This window comes from Papio anubis, chromosome 20 (genome assembly GCF_008728515.1).
Source record: "Papio anubis isolate 15944 chromosome 20, Panubis1.0, whole genome shotgun sequence".
Lineage (NCBI taxonomy): Eukaryota > Metazoa > Chordata > Mammalia > Primates > Cercopithecidae > Papio > Papio anubis.
Window position 1 is genome coordinate 8,354,103 of NC_044995.1, and position 19,964 is coordinate 8,374,066.

At 47.3% G+C, this 19,964-nt stretch overlaps 1 protein-coding gene across 4 annotated transcripts in view; it reads left to right on the plus strand.

Moving 5' to 3' along the window:
* Positions 1-19,964, plus strand: part of ZNF331 (zinc finger protein 331) — a 61,931-nt gene that overhangs the window by 36,923 nt on the left and 5,044 nt on the right. For all 4 annotated transcript variants that reach the window (XM_031659272.1, XM_031659270.1, XM_031659269.1 and 1 more), the window contains 2 exons: positions 13,517-13,600; positions 15,287-15,413. In XM_031659272.1, the coding sequence (XP_031515132.1) occupies positions 13,592-13,600; positions 15,287-15,413 (136 nt within the window). In that variant the 5' untranslated portion in view covers positions 13,517-13,591. The remainder of the gene's footprint in view (positions 1-13,516; positions 13,601-15,286; positions 15,414-19,964) is intronic.

Here is a 19,964-nt window from a genome sequence, read left to right on the forward strand (position 1 = left end):
TAGACTTTTTACCTGTCCCAAAGACATTTAGACCACTGCTACAGAATCAAGGACTGTGTTACCTTGACCACAATTACTGTTCGGGATGATTCAAATGATTAAGTAATTATATCACATTCATTTCGTAGGATACACTGCAGCTACAAAGAAGTAAATTTAGAGATAGCCATAAGAAAGAAGAATGCATACTGCATAATATTAAGCACTGCTAATAGTTATAAACAACAGTATGTGTCAAAATTACCTAGAAATCCCATTGAATTAGACATTGGAAATATCCAACATGACAATTGATTATTCAGTGAAGGAAGAGAGGAGCCTGGTCACATTTATTAAGCACATCTCTGTACTAAACTGTCTTTTGTCTATTTTGCACACACTTCTTAATTCTTATCTTAGTTGATTCAGTCTGTTATAACAAAGTACCACAGACTGTATGACTAAAAGGGCAAACTTTTTTTTTTTTTCTTAAGAGACAGGGTCTCACTATGTTGCCCAGGCTGGTCTTGATCTCATGAGCACAAGCTCTCCTCCCACCTTGGCCTCACAAAGTGCCTGGATTACATGTGTGAGCCACCGCGTTGGGCCTTTTTTGTTGTTTTTGTTTTGTTTTGTTTTGTTTTGAGACAAGGTCTCACTCTGTCATCCAGGCTGGAGTGCGGTGGCGTGATCATAGCTCACTGCAATCTCAGCCTCCTGGGCTCAAGCAGTCTTCCCACGTCAGCCTCCCAAGTAGCTGGGGCTACTGGTGTGTGCCACCACACGTGGCTGTATATTTTTATTTTTATTTTGAGGCGGGATCTCGCTTTGTCATCCAGGTTAGAGTGCAGTGGCACGATCTCGGCTCACTTCAGCCTCTGTTTTGTGGGCTCAAGCAATCCTCCCACCTCAGCCTTCTGAGTAGCTGGGATTATAGGTGTGAGGCACCAAGTCTGGCCTTTTTTTTTTTTTTTTTTTCTGGTAGATACGGTGTTTCACCATGTTGCCCAGGCTGGTTGTGAACTCCTGAGCTCAAGCAATCTGCCTACCTCGGCCTCCCAAAGTGCTGGGATTATAGGCGTGAGGCGCCACACCCAGCCAATTTTTAAATATTTTACAGAGACAGGGTCTTGCCATGTTGTCCAGGCTAGTATCAAACTCCTGAGCTCAAGCAGTCCTTCCATTTCCACCTCCCAAAGTGCTGGGATTATAGGCATCACCCACCATGTCCCGCCACAACAAGCATTTATTTCCCACAGTTCTGGAGTCTGGAAGTCTGATACCAGGGTGCCAGTGCAAGCAGATTCCGGTGAGGCCCTCTTGCAGGTTGCAGGCGACCCCCCTCGTGCTATGTCCCCACATGGTGAAAGGGAGCCAAGAGCTCTCTGGGATCCTTTTTATAAGGCACTAATCCTATTCCTGAGTACTCCTCCCTCATGTCCTAATCACTTTCCAAAGGCCTCATGTCTTAATACCATCACACTGGGGTACAGAATTTCAATATAGGAATCTGGGGAGGAATAAAATACTTAGTTTATCCGGTATCTTCAGAGGCTATTTAGGTACAGTATTGTGCTCAGGGTCAGTGTGTATAAAACCAACTCATTTTTCTTCTCTCACACCACAACAATAATAAACACAGAAAACTCTGTGACTTGGCCAGGCGCGGTGGCCCACCGCCCACCCCTGTAATCCTAGGACTTTAGGAGGCCGAGGTGGGTAGATCACTTGAGGCCAGGAGTTCAAAACCAGCCTGGCCAACATGGCGTAACCCTGTCTCTACTAAAAATACAAAAATTAGCTGGGTGTGGTGGTGCATGCCTGTAATCCCAGCTCCTCAGGAGGCTGAGGCAGGAGAATCGCTTGAACCTGGGAGGCTGTGAACCTGTGATGAGCTGAGATCACGCCACCACACTCCAGCCTGGGTGACAGAGCAAGACTTTGTCTCAAAAAAAAAAAAAAAACGCTTTGTGACTAAATGTGTGGGGAGAAGCAAGCTGTAGTGGGCATCAGCTGGTGTCCTGCAGTTCAATTCTGACACCGTCTACGTGGATGTGGCATCAGATTCCACAGGTTGTGAGCAAGACTGCCCCACTCTGCCCCCACTAGCCACAAGACCAGGCCTCTGGGACATCTTGCCAACCCTCTGCAGGTTGGGGTTCTTGTAACATACTCTTTGGCTTCTATTAATGTATTTGATTGACTCATAATTCAGGGAAACACATATACTAGTTTATTACAAAGGATATTTTAAAGGATACTAATGAACAGCCAGATGAAGAGATATGTAGGGCTAGGGTTGGAAGAGTCCCAAGCACAGGAGCTTCTGTTCCCATGGAATTGGGGTGTGGATGAGTTATTTTGTACCTTCCTATCAGACGCCTCTTGTTCAGCTGTCCAGAAGCTCTCCTCACCCTGTCTTCTCAGGCCGTTTGTGGAGACTTCATTGGATCGTTGTGACTGAAGCATGCACGAATGTGTTGAAATGTGATTGGACAAATAGAGTTGATCTAACGCTAATAGACTGAAGGGGGAAACGCAAGGCCCATCTGTTCAGATTCTTCTTGGCCTCTCAGTGCAGCGTTCCTTCCTTCAGGTATAGGGCAGGACCCTCTCTGGAGTGAGAGTCCTATTTTGGGCAGGTGAAAGGAGGGCAAGAGAAGATGAGAGAGAGAGAGACAGAGATTCTGCTTCCTGAGGCTTGCTTCTGAGGCTGAAAGTGCCCTAACATTAAGATTGTACGAAGGGTTATGGGATTATGAGCCAGGACCATGGGACAAAGGAACAATGCCACCGCCCCATATGCCACCTACGTAATATGTACATCGTACGCACGTAATACGCACGTACTTATCGTATGGACGCGTTAATGCTGCCTACGCCCATGAACATATGCGTCGTACCCGTATGCCACGCGCCTGCGTAATGTCACGCATGTAATGCGGATCATGCCACGCCATGCGTATGCACCCTGCGGTAATGCGCCATGCCTGCAATGTGCCCGCCACGCCACGTAATAATACATGCATGCTCCGTAGTGCGTAATACGCATACGTAATAATATTACGTATGCTGCGTCGTTCACTTTTTGTGCCCGTAATGCGCACGCCGTATGCCGCACACGTAATCCCGTATGTGCTTCACGCGCCTCGCGATAATGCGCGTGTCGGGAATCGGACCGCAGTAGCCCGGTGTCGATGGGATCAATGCGCGCCTGCGTGTTGATAACGCACTTGCTGCAGTAATGCCAGTAATCAATGCGCAGATCTGCCTCTCATTAATCAATGCCACGTGCTGCAATGCCGCATTGCCCGTATGTGCGTAATGCCTTGCGGTAATGCTGCTTGCGGTAATCTTGCGCCATGACGGCCGCGATACTTGTCAATGCTGCAATGTCTGCTGGCATAAATGCTGCCGCCTGGGGCCGTGTCTGCGCCTGGCGTCGTGCCGCCTCGTACGCGTATGTGCGCATAAATGTCGCGCGGTATTGCGTGCATTATCACGTCGTGATATGACCGTCAAACGCGCCACTCACCGGTAATACGCGCCGTGCTTGCGTGCGTAATGTGCGTATTACGCCATTACCTTGCCGCGGTAATACACCATACACATGTATATACACACACCATATATATACGCACATATACGCACATCCACATCGTACACACACACCATACACATATACACCATATATATACACACATATGTATACACCCACACCTTATACACCATATACACACACATATCATACACATATATACACACACCGTATGTATGCACACATATATGCACACCCACAGATAGACACACATATACACAAACATACACAAAATTATATCACAAGGTCTGATTGTATTACTGAGACACAGTGAAAGGATGTTCCGTAACAGGAAGGTTATGCCTGTTTCAGTGACACTGCTTTTTCAATATTAGGCCTTATATCAGTTTATTTTTGCTGTTTTAACAAATTACTGTAGATTATTAGCTTAATACAGCACAAATGTATTATCTTACTGTCATAGAGGTCAGAAGTCTGAAGTGGGTCTCACTGGGCTAAAAGTCTGAAGTGGGTCTCACTGGGTGTTGGAGGCTCTAGGGGGTATTCTATGTCCTTGCTTTTGCTAGTTTCTAGACGCTACCTGTACTCCTTAGTTCGTGACCCCTTCTTCCATCACCAAAGCCTACAAAGACAGGTCCTTTTTCCTTCACATCACTCTGACCCTCCTCTTCCAAGTTTAAAGACTCTGGTCATTACATTGCGCTTGCTTCTTTTTTTTTTTTTTTTTTTTTTTAGACGGAGTCTCACTCTATTGCCCAGACTGGAGTGCAGTGGCATGATCTTGGCTCACTGCAAGCTCCACCTTCCGGGTTCACGCCATTCTCCTGCCTCAGCCTCCCGAGTAGCTGGGACTACAGGTGCCCACCACCATGCCCAGCTAATTTTTTGTATTTTTAGTAGAGACGGGGTTTCACCATTTTAGCCAGGATGGTCTCGATCTCCTGACCTCGTGATCTGCCCGTCTCGGCCTCCCAGAGTGTTGGGATTACAGGTGTGAGCCACCGCGCCCAGCCTGCGCTTGCTTCTAATAAGAGAATCTTCCGTATCTTAGAGCCAGCTGATTAGCAATTTTAAGTCCATTTGCAACCTTAATTTTCCTTTGCCATGCAAGGTAACATATTTGAAAGTACTGGAATTACCATAGAGACACATATGAGAGGTGGATAAAATGGCAAGATCCCATCTCTACAAAAATACAAAAGTTAGCCAGCCATGGTAATGCACAACTGTGGTCCCAGCTACTAGGGAGGCTGAGGTGGGAGGATCTCTTGAACCCAGGAGATCGAAGCTGCAGTAAGCTGTGTTCACGCCACTGTACTCCAGTGGCGACAGCGTGAGACCCTGTCTCAAAACATATGTACACACATACACCCATTTGAGAGGTAGGCCTATCCTTTCAGAGTTTCCTAAATGACTACAGTGTGCCTGCTCCCCCATAACTATGTTTGTGTTTGGTATTTTCTTTTAATTTGGGACTATCTCGTTCAATTTCCTTTTTTTTTTTTTTTTTGAGACAGAGTCTCGCTCTGTGGCCCAGGCTGGAGTGCAGTGGTGCGATCTCAGCTCACTGCAAGCTCCGCCTCCTGGGTTCACGCCATTCTCCTGCCTCAACCTCCCAAGTAGCTGAGACTATAGGCGCCCGCCACCTCGCCCGGCTAGTTTTTTGTATCTTTTAATAGAGATGGGGTTTCACCGTGTTAGCCAGGATGGTCTCAATCTCCTGACCTCGTGATCCGCCCGTCTTGGCCTCCCAAAGTGCTGCAATTACAGGCGTGAGCCACTGCACCTGGCCTTGTTCAGTTTATTATAATGGGATTAATGCAGGCCTGCTCGCTGGGGAAAAAAAAAAAATTGGTCCCTGAGGAGCTCTTAGAGAACACTCTCTAAATTACCCATAATTGTATAATCCAGAGGTAATTACTGTTTCTAGTCCTCGTTTTTGTAATTAGTGTTTGTAGTCCTCCTTTTTGCCTTTAAGCATGGATGTGTTTTCTTTCTGGAGCATGGAATTTTGCTAATTAATCATGTGAATACACCAGAGACTCTTTAGTTTTAAATCTAATCTATAGCAGTAAATTATCAAGAAAGACAGCCTTTAAAATTAGATTCTAAGGCAGAATGATTGCTTGAGGCCAGGAGTTTGAGACCAACCTGAGCAACATAGTGAGACCTCATCTCTCCAAACATTTAAAAAACAAGCCAGGCATGGTGGTGTGTGCCTGTGGTCCTAGCTACTTAAGAAGCTGAAGTGGGAGGATCCCTTCAGCCCAGGAGGTTAAGGCTGCAATGAGCCGTGGTCCCACCACTGCCCTCCAGCCTGGGTGAAAGAGTGAGACCATCTCAAAGAAAAAAAAAAAAACAAAAAAACTAGAAGGCCAGGCGCAGTGGCTTACACCTGTAATCCCAGCACTTTGGGAGGCCGAGGTGGGTAGATCACTTGAGGTCAGGAATTCAAAACCAGCCTGGCCAACATGGTGAAACCCCGTCTCTACAAAAAATACAAAAATTCGGCAGGCATGGTGGCGCACACCTGTAATCCCAGGTACTTGGGCGGCTGAGGCAGGAGAATCGCTTGAACCTGGGAGGTAGAGGTTGCAGTGAGCCTAGATTGTGCCACTGCACTCCAGCCTGGGTGACAGAACAAGCCTCTGTCTCAAGAAATAAAATAACTAGAGATTCTAGAATTTTAATGTTTCTTTCCCAGAACAGGACAGTAATCACTGATAAATTCTAAGTAATCATCGGGTGCCTTACAAATATGGACTTTCCGGATAACATTAACAAGGTTATAGATACAAGTAACAAAAACTGTATAAGTAACATTTGCAAGATAAAAGAATAAGGTGATAAGATGACAATAGTTAAAAATGTTGACATGTGCCGGGCACGGTAGCTCAAGCCTGTAATCCCAGCACTTTGGGAGGCCAAGACGGGCGGATCACGAGGTCAGGAGATCGAGACCATCCTGGCTAACACGGTGAAACCCCGTCTCTACTAAAAATACAAAAAAAACCTAGCCGGGCGAGATGGCGGGCGCCTGTAGTCCCAGCTACTTGGGAGGCTGAGGCAGGAGAATGGCATGAACCCGGGAGGCGGAGCTTGCAGTGAGCTGAGATCCGGCCACTGCACTCCAGCCTGGGCTACGGAGCGAGACTCCGTCTCAAAAAAAAAAAAAAAAAAAAAAAAAAAGTTCACATGTATCTTCCATTTCACGTAGAACACAAGATTCACGCCGGGCGCAGTGGCTCACGCCTGTAATCCCAGCACTTTGGGAGGCCAAGGCGAGTGGATCACTTGAGGTCAGGAGTTCCAAGACCAGCCTGGCCAACATGGCAAAACCTCGTCTCTACTAAAAATACAAAATTAGCCGGGCATGGTGGCACATGCCTGTAATCCCAGCTTCTTGGGAGGCTGAGCAGGAGAATCGCTGGGACTCGGGAGGTGGAGACTGCAGTGAGCTGAGATCGCGCCACTGTACTCCAGCCTTGGCAACAGAGCAAGACTCCATCTCAAAAAATAAAATAAAATAAAAATAAATAAATAAAATAAAACAAGGTACATATAATGTGGAAAGAGATGTTTTGGTGAAATTAAGAACACAGGCTTGGATGAACTGGCCCAGGTCAGAAATAGAGGAGGTCAAAACTCCTGTGCTGATCAGTAGTGGGATGGTACCTGTGAACAGTCACTGTACTGCAGCCTGGGCAACTGTCAGACCCTGTCTCAGAAAAAAAAGAAAAAAGAAAAAAAAATGTAGGCTCTGTGGTTTTTGTTTTTTTGTTTTTTTTTTTTGAGATGAAATCTTGCTGTGTCACCAGGCTGGAGTACAATGGCGGGACCTCGGCTTACTGCAACCTCCACCTCCCAGTTCAAGCAATTCTCCTGCCTCAGCCTCCCGAGTAGCTGGGACTACAGGTGCATGCCACCGTGCCCAGCTCATTTTTGTATTTGTAGTAGAGATGGAGTTTCACTGTGTTGGCCAGGATGGTCTCGATCTCTTGAACTCATGATTCGCCCACCTCGGGATTACAGGCGTGAGCCACCACGTGAGCCACTGCGCCCGGACTATACATAATTTTTTAAATCTACCTTCTTCCCTTGGTATTTCATCATAAATTTTTTCTCAATTAATGTGCATCAATATCATTAGTAAATGTATTCCGTATCATTATATAACATTATTTATGTATGTGTTCTCTACCATGAGATATTTCAATTGTTTTCCTTTTTAAACATTATCTGCTGGAAAATCTGGAGAAGATCCATGGGTTATCATTGTCCTGGTTGTGATATTTTACTGTTGTTCTGCAGGGTGTCACAGTTGGTGTAAATCAGGTCAAGGGTACAAAAGACCACTCTCTATTATTTCTTATAACTACGTGTGTCTACATTTATCTCAGTTTAAAAGACAGTCTTTCCTAGAAAAAAGCTTATTTTTTGAACATTCTTAGGCGTGCGTTCATATACTACTGTAGCTATTTCCTTGTCATAAGTTCCAGAATGTGGAATTTTGAGTCAAAATTAGACATTTGTTCAGCGCCTGCGTTAAGCCGCATGCTGTGGCTGTTAGTACTTGGAATGAGAGTCTGATTTAGTGGACTCAGCTGCTGCCTGTACAGCGTTGATAATCCAGCAAGGGAAACTAAATAGAAAAAGCTCAAGGCAGCCTGCGGTCAAGGCCGGTGGAGACTTCCAGGTCACACACTCCGAGAGGTGCCAGGAAGAGGACATCATTCTGAGGACAGCCCCTGATAATTCACGACCAGATAATTCTGAATATACTGACTCTTTGTTGGGATAAATGGAATTTGTTTTCTAGGCTTTATACTTTATGTAATTTTTTTCCTTCTTTAATTTTTTGTAGAGATGGGGTCTTGCTGTGTTACCTAGGCTGGTCTCAGACTCCTGGCTTCCAGCAGTCCTCCCACCTTGGCCCCACAAAGTGCAGTGTTGGCATTACAAGCGTGAACCCCTATGTCTGGACTTTTATTGTCCTTTATCCTTTTTTATTTTTATTTTTATTTCTGAGACAGTCTCACTCTGTCACCCAGGCCAGAGTACAGTGGCGTGATCTGGGCTCACTGCAAACCCCACCTCCTAGATTCAAGCAATTCTTGCGCCTCAGCTTCCTGAGTAGCTGGAATTACAGGCACGTACCACCACACCCAGCTAATGTTTGCATTTTTCTAGTAGAGATGGGGTTTCGCCATGTTGGCCAGGCTGGTCTCAAACTCCTGACCTCAAGTAATCCGTCCGCCTCAGCCTCCCAAAGTGCTGGGATTACAGGCCACCGTGCCTGGCTAGGAGTAGACTTTTTAAGAGAAAAAAGAAACCTTCTTTGTCTTTTGAGAGTCTGATTGCCTCTGACTGCATTTCAAATCAATACACATTTGTATATGATGAGGGAATGCATGCCTGTTGTTGCAACACATAGGTGCACTTAAGAAACTCAGGATCACAGGGTGTGTCAGGAGTTGTCAAGACCACCACCAGGTTCCTTGTTTCTCTAGTTGGACTCACAGGACCCACCATCTAGATCTACTCGTGGCTGATTTATTCCAGCGAAGGGATACAAAGCAAAATCAGCTGAGGGAGAGGTTGCCTAGGACAGGTTAGCAGGAAACCAGGCTCCCCGTTCCTCAGTCCTCTCCCAGGGACATCACACCGGATGTGCCTGGCTCATCCAGCATCGCATTGTGACAACACCTGTTCCATGTTGTCAACCAGGGAAGCGCACCAGAGTCCCGTTGGTGCAAGGTTGGGTTTGGTTTGATTTGGTTTTGAGTCGGAGTTTTGCTCTTTCGCCCAGGCTGGAGTGAAGTGGCGTGATCTCGGCTCACTGCGACCTCTGCCCCCTGGGTCCAAGTGATTCTCCTGCCTCAGCCTCCCAAGTAGCTGGGATTATAGGCGCCCGCCACCATGCCCAGCTAATTTTTGTATGGTAGCGAAAGGTTTTGATCAAGGTTCATGCACACACTGCCTCGCACAATCTGAATCTTCAGGACTCCCGGAGGAAACCAAGGGTTCCGTGTAAACCATATCGTCGTTTATACTGATTTATTCGAAGGGATACAAAGCAAAATCAGCAGAGGGAGAGGTTGCACAGGACAGGTTAGCAGGAAACCAGGCTCAGTTTAGGTGCAGCGAGCCACTCTTACACGTGAAAGAAGAGCGCGAACACTCAGATCTGGTTTTCAGACGCCACGGGCCGGTGTTGTGAGCAGGCCGAACGATGGCAGTTTCCAGTTCACTCTGTTAACTGATCTGCATTGGGGTCGTAGAACTTCCCAGCTTTTCCTTTCTATTTCTCTGCTTTTATATCTCTATTTTTTATATTTTTCTACTGATATCTTACGGTTGGTTTGTCAGCGTGTATGTGTCTGCGTTCCCTCCTTCCCTCTCTCCTCCTCTCCCTCTCTCTCCGTATGTATACATGTGTGCATATGTGTATATATAGACAGATGCGTGTGTGTGTGTGTTTTTTTTTGTTTTTTTTTTTTTTTTTTGGACGGAGTCTTGCTCTGTGCCCCAGGCTGGAGTGAGTGGCGCGATCTCGGCTCACTGCAAGCTCCGCCCCCCGGGTTCCCGCCATTCTCCTGCCTCAGCCTCCCGAGTAGCTGGGACTACAGGCGCCGCCACCGCGCCCGGCTAATTTTTCTTGTATTTTTAGTAGAGACGGGGTTTCACCGTGTTAGCCAGGATGGTCTCGATCTCCTGACCTCGTGATCCGCCCGTCTCGGCCTCCCAAAGTGCTGGGATTACAGGCTTGAGCCACCGCGCCCGGCCGTGTGTGTTTTTATATATGGCATTTTACAAATGTTATTGTGTCATTCTGTTTTGGTAACCTAACTTTTCTACTAAGAGTATGTCTGAAATATCTCTCATGTCTTTAAATAGTTTTTCTAACTTAACATTCAGTAACCATTTACTATTTTACTTGGATATTCTGTGCGTAATTATGCTGTCAGCTTTTCTGGACCCAGAAGTGCTCTCAGATATCACCTCTGGTATACAAAAAAAAAAAAAGTTGGGTATATTGCCTGAGCAGTTCCTTGTCCACCTGCCATGTTTTAAGTAACATCACCCAATCTAGAGGCCAGAAGAGGTCCAAGTTTGGATAATACAGCCCCTCTTCACCCTGGAAGCTTGTCTGGAGGGACCAGGGTGGGCTCAGAATGAGATTAAATACTCTTTTTTTTTTTTTTTTTTTTTTGAGACGGAGTCTTGCTCTGTCGCCCAGGCTGGAGTGCAGTGGCCAGATCTCAGCTCACTGCAAGCTCCGCCTTTCGGATTCACGCCATTCTCCTGCCTCAGCCTCCCGCCACCTCGCCCGGCTAGTTTTTTGTATTTTTTAGCAGAGACGGGGTTTCACCGTGTTAGCCAGGATGGTCTCGATCTCCTGACCTTGTGATCTGCCCGTCTCGGCCTCCCAAAGTGCTGGGATTACAGGCTTGAGCCACCGCGCCCAGCGATTAAATACTCTTAAACACCCACTCTCAGATCCTAGAGCACAATCCCCCCGTCCAGAGTTAGCTGATCTATGAGGCTCATGGGCACAGTCTGATAGAAAACCACCGTCACAGGCCGGGCGCGGTGGCTCAAGCCTGTAATCCCAGCACTTTGGGAGGCCGAGACGGGCGGATCACGAGGTCAGGAGATCGAGACCATCCTGGCTAACACGGTGAAACCCCGTCTCTACTAAAAATACAAAAACTTAGCCGGGCGAGGTCGCAGGCGCCTGTAGTCCCAGCTACTCGGGAGGCTGAGGCAGGAGAATGGCGCAAACCCGGGAGGCGGAGCTTGCAGTGAGCTGAGATCCGGCCACTGCACTCCAGCCTGGGTGACAGAGCGAGACTCCGTCTCAAAAAAAAAAAAAAAAAAAAAAACCACCGTCACTTCTGACACCACTGCGAGGTTGGGGGGGGATTCCCCAAACCACCCTCAGGTTCAACAGTTCACTAGAGCCAGGCATGGTGGCTCATGCCTGTAATCCCAGCACCTTGGGAAGCTAAGATGGGAAGATCACTTGAGGCCAGGAGTTCAAGACCCGCCTGGGAAATACAGTGAGACCCAATCTCTACAAAAAAAAAAAAAAAAAAGCAAACAAAATTAGCCAAGTGCAGTGGTACGGTGCAACCTGTAATCCCAGCTGCTCGGGAGGCTGAGGTGGGAGGATTTCTTGAACCCAGGAAGTCAAGGCTGCAGTGAGCTGAGATGGTACCACTGCTCTCTAGCCTGGGTGAGAGTGAGACCCTGTCTTTAAAAAAAAAAAAATTCACTGAAAGTACCCACAGAATTCACTGAAAGATGTTATGCTTATGGTTACAGTTTATTACAAGGAAAGGATACAGATTGTCATCACTCAAGGAAAGAAGTACGTGGCCAGGCGCAGTGGCTCACGCCTGTAATCCCAACACTTTGGGAGGCCAAGGCGGGCAGATCACAAAGTCAGGAGTTCGAGACCATCCTGGCCAACATGGTGAAACCCCATCTCTACTAAAAATACAAAAAATAGCTGGGCATGGTGGCGTGTGCCTGTAGTCCCAGCTACTCAGGAGGCTGAGGCAGGAGAATCACTTGAACCCGGGAGGCAGAGGTTGTGGTGGGCTGAGATCGTGGCACTGCACTCCAGCCTGGGCAACAGAGCAAGATCCGTTCAAAAAAAAAAAAAGAAGTACGAGGCCAAGACGGGCGGATCACGAGGTCAGGAGATCGAGACCATCCTGGCTAACACGGTGAAACCCCGTCTCTACTAAAAAATACAAAAAACTAGCCGGGCGAGGTGGCGGGCGCCTGTAGTCCCAGCTACTCGGGAGGCTGAGGCAGGAGAATGGCGTGAACCCGGGAGGCGGAGCTTGCAGTGAGCTGAGATCCGGCCTGGGCAACAGAGCGAGACTCTGTCTCAAAAAAACAACAACAAAAAAAAAAGAAGTGGATAAGTTGAAGTCCAGGAGGGCTCCAGACACAGAGCTTCTGGTGTCCTTTCCCTGTGGAGTCAGGACTCATTACTCTGCTGTCTTTGGTGTGTGACAACAGGCGCCAACTATCGCCAACTAGAGAAGCTCACCTAAGCTCTGATGTTGGAAGTTTTTATTGGGCTTCAGCATGTAGACATGATTGACTGGTTGGTTGATTGATTGTCTACATGGTTAATGTCAGTTTCCAGGTCAGCTGGTACCGCATGACCGAAAGCTCCTACCCTGAATCACTTGATTAGTATTTCTGGCATAGCAAGCCCCCATCAGAAACAAAGACATTCCTCTTAGATATAATATTGATTAACTTTCAGCACCAGAGGGCAAAGGCCAGACTACTTTATGGGCAAGTCCACATTCTTTACTACATCCCACCCATCAGTCCGCGATAGGGAGCTGGCCAGAAATGAAGTCCTCCTGTTAAATTGTCTGGGCCTGTCTTTGAGGCAAAAAAAAAAAAAAAAAAGTAAAGCCTCTTCTGCTGCGTGCAGCTAGGTTTCCTGAGGTTTCATTGAGAGCTTGGTTTGGGTTTGATCCATGATGCTCTTTTTTTTTTTTTTTTTGAGACAGAGTCTTGCTCTGTCGCCAGGCTGGAGTGCAGTGGTGCAATCTCAGCTCACTGCAACCTCCGCCTCCCGGGTTCAAGCTATTCCCCTGCCTCAGCCTCCCAAGTAGCTGGGACTACAGGTGCGTGCCACCACATCTGGCTAATTTTTTGTATTTTTAGTAGAGACAGGGTTTCACCGTGTTAGCCAGGATGGTCTCGATCTCCTGACCTCGTGATCCGCCCACCTCAGCCTCCCAAAGTGCTGGGATTACAGGCGTGAGCCACCGTGCCCAGCCTGATCCATGATACTCTTCACCTTTCCCAGATATGTCACGGTTATGTGTTTGTGTTGGGAAGCCAAGACAGGAGCCAAAAGGTCATATTACATATTACGTCCCCGGGGAATATGGGGACCCCGGGTGTACCTGGTTTTAATCTCTCTTTTTCTGCTCCTAGCTCTAGCCTCTCAGAGTTTGTGTCTTCTTCAGTGGAAACCCCAAGAAGACTGATCAGTTCTTCATTTCTAAAACAATGGCCCAGGTAAGTGTGTATTTCTCTTTCCTTCTTGAGCTATAAGATTTGCGTTTGGTGCATCTGCTTGTGAATTATCTGAAGCCTTTTATCTAGTCAAGCTCTTCATAATTACCTATTTCCCAGTTCTTTCTGTTCCAGTGAATGATAATGCCATATAGCTCCGCATTGCCTTTTGGGGAAATCACAGAGCACGTGATTCAGTATCTCCTGTTTGCTCCCTTTTGGGGCCAGGGTAATGTTGGAGCAGTGAAGTAGCAAAGTCCTTTGAGGGACATATTTAAGTCAAGTCCGTGGTTCGATGAGTTAGATATGTTGGTCCCATTTGACCACGTGAGAAACGAATCCTCCACTGAGCGTGCTTTCTGCGTAGATAGGAGGGGACGCTCATATTCACTGGTCTGTCTTAGTATGTGCTCAGATCCCAAGCTTGATGGGACTTTTGGAAGGGGTTGGGGCTGTGATTAGGACCTTTGAACAGAGGTCGTGTTCCTGCCGGGGAAGCTGAAGGGTAAATTTTATTATTGAATGGATCTCTCAGACCGCAAGATGATTCTAAATCATCTGACATCCTTATCCTCTAAATCAGGAACAGGGGGCCGGGCGCGATGGCTCACGCCTGTAATCCCAGCACTTCGGGAGGCCGAGGCAGGCGGATCACAGGGTCAGGAGATCGAGACCATCCTGGCTAACATGGTGAAACCCCGTCTCTACTAAAAATACAAAAAAAAAAAAAAAATCAGGAACGGGGGAAAGACGGGGTTGGGGATGGTAAGAAACATGAAGATCTTCCAGTGTGGAAGTAGGAGATGATCGCGTACCCCAGGATTGGAGAAAGCCTTAGGTGTTTTGGTCAACCTAAGTGAATAACTATAATGAATAGTCTGACTTAACCTGTGTGGGAATTTTTTAAAATGCTTAAAAGGAAGACTGCTTAAAATGTAGTTTGGCATGATGAACCTGAGGCTTGAAAACATTCAAACATGCAAACCCTATTTTCTTTTTCTTTTCTTGGGATAGAGTTTTGCTCTTGTCGCCCAGGCTGGAGTGCAGTGGCACAATCTCGGCTCACCGCAACCTCCGCCTCCCGGGTTCAAGCAATTCTCCTGCCTCAGCCTCCTGAGTAGCTGGGATTACAGGCACTCACTGCCACGCCTGGCTAATTTTGTATTTTTAGTAGAGATGAGGTTTCTCCATGTTGGTCAGGCTGGTCTCGAACCCCCGACCTCAGGTGATCCACCTGCCCCGGCCTCCCAATGTGCTGGGATTACAGGTGTGAGCCACCACACCCGGCAAACCCTATTTTCTAAAATAAAAGATCTTAAACAAAAATCTTGGTTTTTCTTCCCCCCTTAGAAGAAAAAATGCTGTAGGAATCCACACTTGTTGAGCACTTATAAGGCAGACATATGGCAGACACTGCTTGTCAGCAAGAAGAAAGCTTGGATTGTTTTATCCACTTCCCGGCAGGTTTGACTAATTGAGGATTCTGCACAGTACAAGCCATTTTCTCTGCCGCAGCAGAGCTCTTCAGTGACATGCAGGCATTCTGCTTCCGTCACAGTTACGCTGATGTCCTTACCGCCCCCTGCCCATGTCACAGGTGTTCACCCTACCCAGAGGGGACCTCTTGTCTCCTTCATCTGGAAGCTGTTTCCTTTCATTTCATCATGCATATGTGGGTTTCTGTTTCAGGGTTTGGTGACATTCGCCGATGTAGCCATAGACTTTTCTCAGGAGGAGTGGGCCTGCCTGAACTCTGCTCAGAGGGACCTGTACTGGGATGTGATGCTGGAGAACTACAGTAACTTGGTCTCACTGGGTGAGTTGCACACCTCAGATAACTTAGACTGCCTCCTGGAATATCCGCTTTCCACTGTGAATTTCAGGACCCTCTTTCAAGAAACTAGTTGAATTTCTTCTTCCTGTTCCCAAGGAATGTATTGAGCCGTACTGGTGTGGCCATGAGCATCAGACACCTTCCCCTCCCATCCATTGGTTACCTTCCCACCTTCATCGACTCCCCCTGTAATCATTTCTCTTCCTTAATGTCCGTGGAATGTGTTGGAATTCTGGGATGTTTATTTCATGACCATCTTCAAAGGAACCAGTTTGTCCTATGAGGTTATGTTTATACCCAAATTGCTAGTGGTGGTCTGTGGTACTCTAGGGACCCACATCTAGGGAAAACATGTGGACACAGTGCCCTGAATTGTTCTAGTAAAGCAGCCTATATGTTTGAAGTAGAGTAGATTAGACAAACAGAGGCTGGGCGCGGTGGCTCAAGCCTGTAATCCCAGCACTTGGGAGGCCGAGACCGGTGGATCACGAGGTCAGGAGGTCGAGACCATCCTGGCTAGCGTGGTGAAACCCGTCTCTACTAAAAAATACAAAACTAGCGGGCCGAGGTGGGGCGGGCGCCTGTAGTCCCAGCTACTTGGGAGGCTGAGGCAGGAGAATGGCATAAACCTGGGAGGCAGAGCTTGCAGTGAGCTGAGATCGGGCCACTGCACTCCAGCCTGGGCGACAAAGCGAGACTCTGTCTCAAAAAAAAAAAAAAAGACAAACAGAATTTGTATAAAACCAAAGTGGGCGTATTTCATGTCTTACGTATCATACCCGAAGTGAGGTTGAAAGTTACAATCCCTGAACTTTGAGTTAAACATTGAATGACAATATCTTGAATACATCTCTGGAAACTTATTTTTCTTCTAGCAAAATAACAACAATGATATTGATAGCTAAGCCGTCTATGGTGACGCTGCCTGTAATCCCAGCTACTCAGAAGACTGAGGCAGGAGGATCACTTGAGCCCAGGAGTTAAAGGCTATAGTTATACCACTGTACTCCAGGCTGGGTAACAGATCAAGACCCCATCGCTAAAACAATAAATAAACAAATAGGAATTTATATATGTTTTATATATATACAGACACACACATATATACACATATTTTTTATATATATATATATATATGCTTACTCTGTGCCATGTACTGTTCTAAGCACTGTGTGTGTAAGTACATTTCATTTGATTCTCACAAGCAGATGAGATAGGCACAATCATTGTCTATTTTGGAGATGAGGATACTGAGGCACAAAGTGGTGTGGTGAGACAGAGGGAGCAGGAGCTAGAATCAAATCTAACAGTTTTGGTCCCCAGGTTCCATCCTGCCAGCTGCCATGTCCCGCTTGCCTCCAGGCATAATGCCTACAGAAACTTAAAATAGGACCTTTTCTCAGCCAGGCACGGTGGCTCACGCCTGTAATCCCCAGCACTTTGGGAGGCTGAGGTGGGTGGATCACTTGAGGTCAGGAGTTAGAGACCAGCCTGGCCAATATGGTAAAACCCTGTCTCTACTAAAAATATAAAAATTAGCCAGGCATGATGGCACATGTCTGTAATCTCAGCTACTCCAGAGCCTGGTGCAGAAGAATCACTTGGACCTGGGAAGCAAAGGTTGCAGTGAGCCAAGATCGCGCTACTGTGCTGCAGCCTGGGCAACAGAACGAGACTCTGTCTCAAAAATAGTGAAAAATAAGGCCGGGTACAGTGACTCACTCCTGTAATCACAACACTTTGGGAGGCCAAGGCGGACGGATCATAAGGATAGGAGTTCAAGACCAGCCTGGCCAACATGGTGAAACCCCACCTCTACTGAAAATACAAAAATTTACCAGGTGTATGTGGTGGCACATGCCTGTATTAACAGCTACTTGGGAGGCTGAGGCAGGAGAATCACTTGAACCCGGGAGGTAGAAATTGCAGTGAGCTGAGATCATGCCACTGCACTCCATCCTGGGCGACAGAGCAAGAATCTGTCTCAGAAAAATACATAACTAAATAAATAAATAAAATATGACCTTTTCCCTACCTATCTAGTTTCCTGTTTGTTCTTTATTCCTTTCTCTTTATAAAGTCTTTTTTTTTTTTTTTTTTTTTTTTTTGAGGCGGAGTCTCGCTCTGCCACCAGGCGCTGGAGTGCAGTGGCCAGATCTCCAGCTCACTGCAAGCTCCGGCCTCCCGGGTTCCACGCCATTCTCCTGCCTCAGCCTCGGTAGTTGGGCTACAGTGCCGCAGCCCGGCTAGTTTTGTATTTTTAGTAGAGGCGGGGTTTCCGTGTTAGCCAGGATGGTCTCGATCTCCTGACCTGCGTGATCCGCCGTCTTCGGCCTCCCAAAGTGCTGGGATTACAGGCTTGAACCACAGCGCCCGGCCTTTATAAAGTCTTTATTAATAGCGTTTCCTTTCCTTTTTTTTTTTTTTTTTTTTAAGATGAGATTTTTTTTTTCACTCTGTCACTCAGGCTGGAGTGCAGTGGCGCCATCATGGCTAACTGCAGCCTCAACCTCCTGGGCTCAAGCGATCCTCCCGCCTCATCTCCCTGAGTAGCAGGGACCACAGGTGCACACCACGACACCCGGCTAATTATTGTGTTTTTTTGTAGAGATGGGATTTCGCCATGTTGCCCAAGCCGATCTTGAACTCCTAGGCTAAAGCAACTCACCCACCTCAGCCTCCCAAAGAGGGTGGATTACAGGCATGAGCCACTGCACCCGGCTCGATAGCATTTCGACTTCTGGTTGTTATAAATTTGATTAATAATCAAAAAATGTTTAAGGCCAGGCATGGTGGCTCACGCCTGTAATCCCAACACTTTGGGAGCCCGAGGTAGGCGGATCACCTGAAGTCAGGACTTCAAGACCATGGCCAACATGGTGAAAACCCGTCTCTACTAAAAATACAAAAATTAGCCGGTGTGGTGCTGTGCGCCTGTAATCCCAGCTACCCGGGAGGCTGAGGCAGGAGAATCACTGGGACCTGGGAGGCAGAGGCTGCAGTGAGCCGAGATCATGCCACTGCAGTCCAGCCTGGGCAACAGAGCAAGTCTCAAAAAGCTGGGCATGGTGGCCGTGCCTGTAATCCAAGCTGCTTGGGAGGCTGAGGCAGGAGAACTGCTTGAACCCTGGAGGTGGAGGTTGCAATGAACCGAGATCACACCACTGCACTCCAGCCTGGGTAACAGAGCAAGACTCCCTCTCAAAAAATAAAAATAAAAATAATTTTTAAAGAATTTTTAAAGTTTTGAGCTGGAAACTTTTCCTCGAGTTCTCGCCCGGCCAGCATTTTGTTTTTTTAAAGGAGAGCATATCATTTCTAAGCCAGATGTACTGTCTTACAGAATTAAGGGAAAGAGCCTTGATGGTTGTGAGGGAAAAGACAAGACAACAATACCGAGGAAAGTGAGAGCCAGTTAGCCACCTGTACAAAGGGCATCCCCGCTGGGCAGGGAACAGGCACACCCTGAGGTGCTGGAGAAGCTTTCTCCAAAGGTTCAGGCCCAAAGCCTCTAGGAAAGAAAGATCTTAGCCGGGTGTGGTGGCTCATGTCTGTAATCCCAGCACTTTGGGAGGCCGAGGTGGGCGGATCAGGAGGTCAGGAGATCGAGACCATCCTGGCTAACACAGTGAAACCCCGTCTCTACTAAAAATACAAAAAATTAGCCGGGCACGGTGGTGGGCGTCTGTGGTCCCAGCTACTCAGGAGGCTGAGGCAGGAGAATGGCGGGAACCAGGGAGGCGGAGCTTGCAGTGAGCCGAGATCGCACCACTGCACTCCAGCCTGGGTGACAGAGCGAGACTCCGTCTCAAAAAAAAAAAAAAAAAGAACTTACCAGGAACTTGATCTTCACCCCATTTCCCTGTCACCTTGTTTTTCCTGTCATATTTAACCCCATTTGATGTGCTGCTGGTGCTGCGGGTCTGTGGGCCACGCCTTTAGTAGCAGGGGTAGAGGTGACATGATCCTCTGCCCTTCATCATTCCTGAAAGTGGGTTAGCCCCACTTTAAGCGCCCGTTTTCTTTTTCTTTTATCTAGGTGTTGGCAATACCGCTTCCTGGGTGCTGGTCATGTACCTCCACCATGAGGCACCTAGTATCTGGTTGTAGCTCTTTGCCGTTGGCGGTCATTGGCAGTGCTCACATTCGTTACACTGGGGCTCAAATGCTGTGCGCCTATCACTGCCCCTTCATTTATTAGCCTATAATTTAAAGAGAAACTTTGTTTCATCTGCTAATTGCTCATGCAGTGGCACTGTTCATACTGGATAACGAGGATAAAAACTTTGTTCTTTTCCTTTGTTGGTTTTTACGTTGTTTTTGTTTTTTTGTTTTTTGTTTTTTTGAGACAGGGTTTTACTCTGTCACCCAGGCTGGAGTGCAGTAGTGCAGTCTGGGCTCACTGCAGCCTTGACTTCCCAGGCTCAAGCCATCCTCCCACCTCAGCCTCCCGAGGAGCTGGGACTGTAGGTGCACACCACCACGCCTGGCTAATTTTTATTTTTATTTTTTTTGTAGAGACAGGGTTTTGCT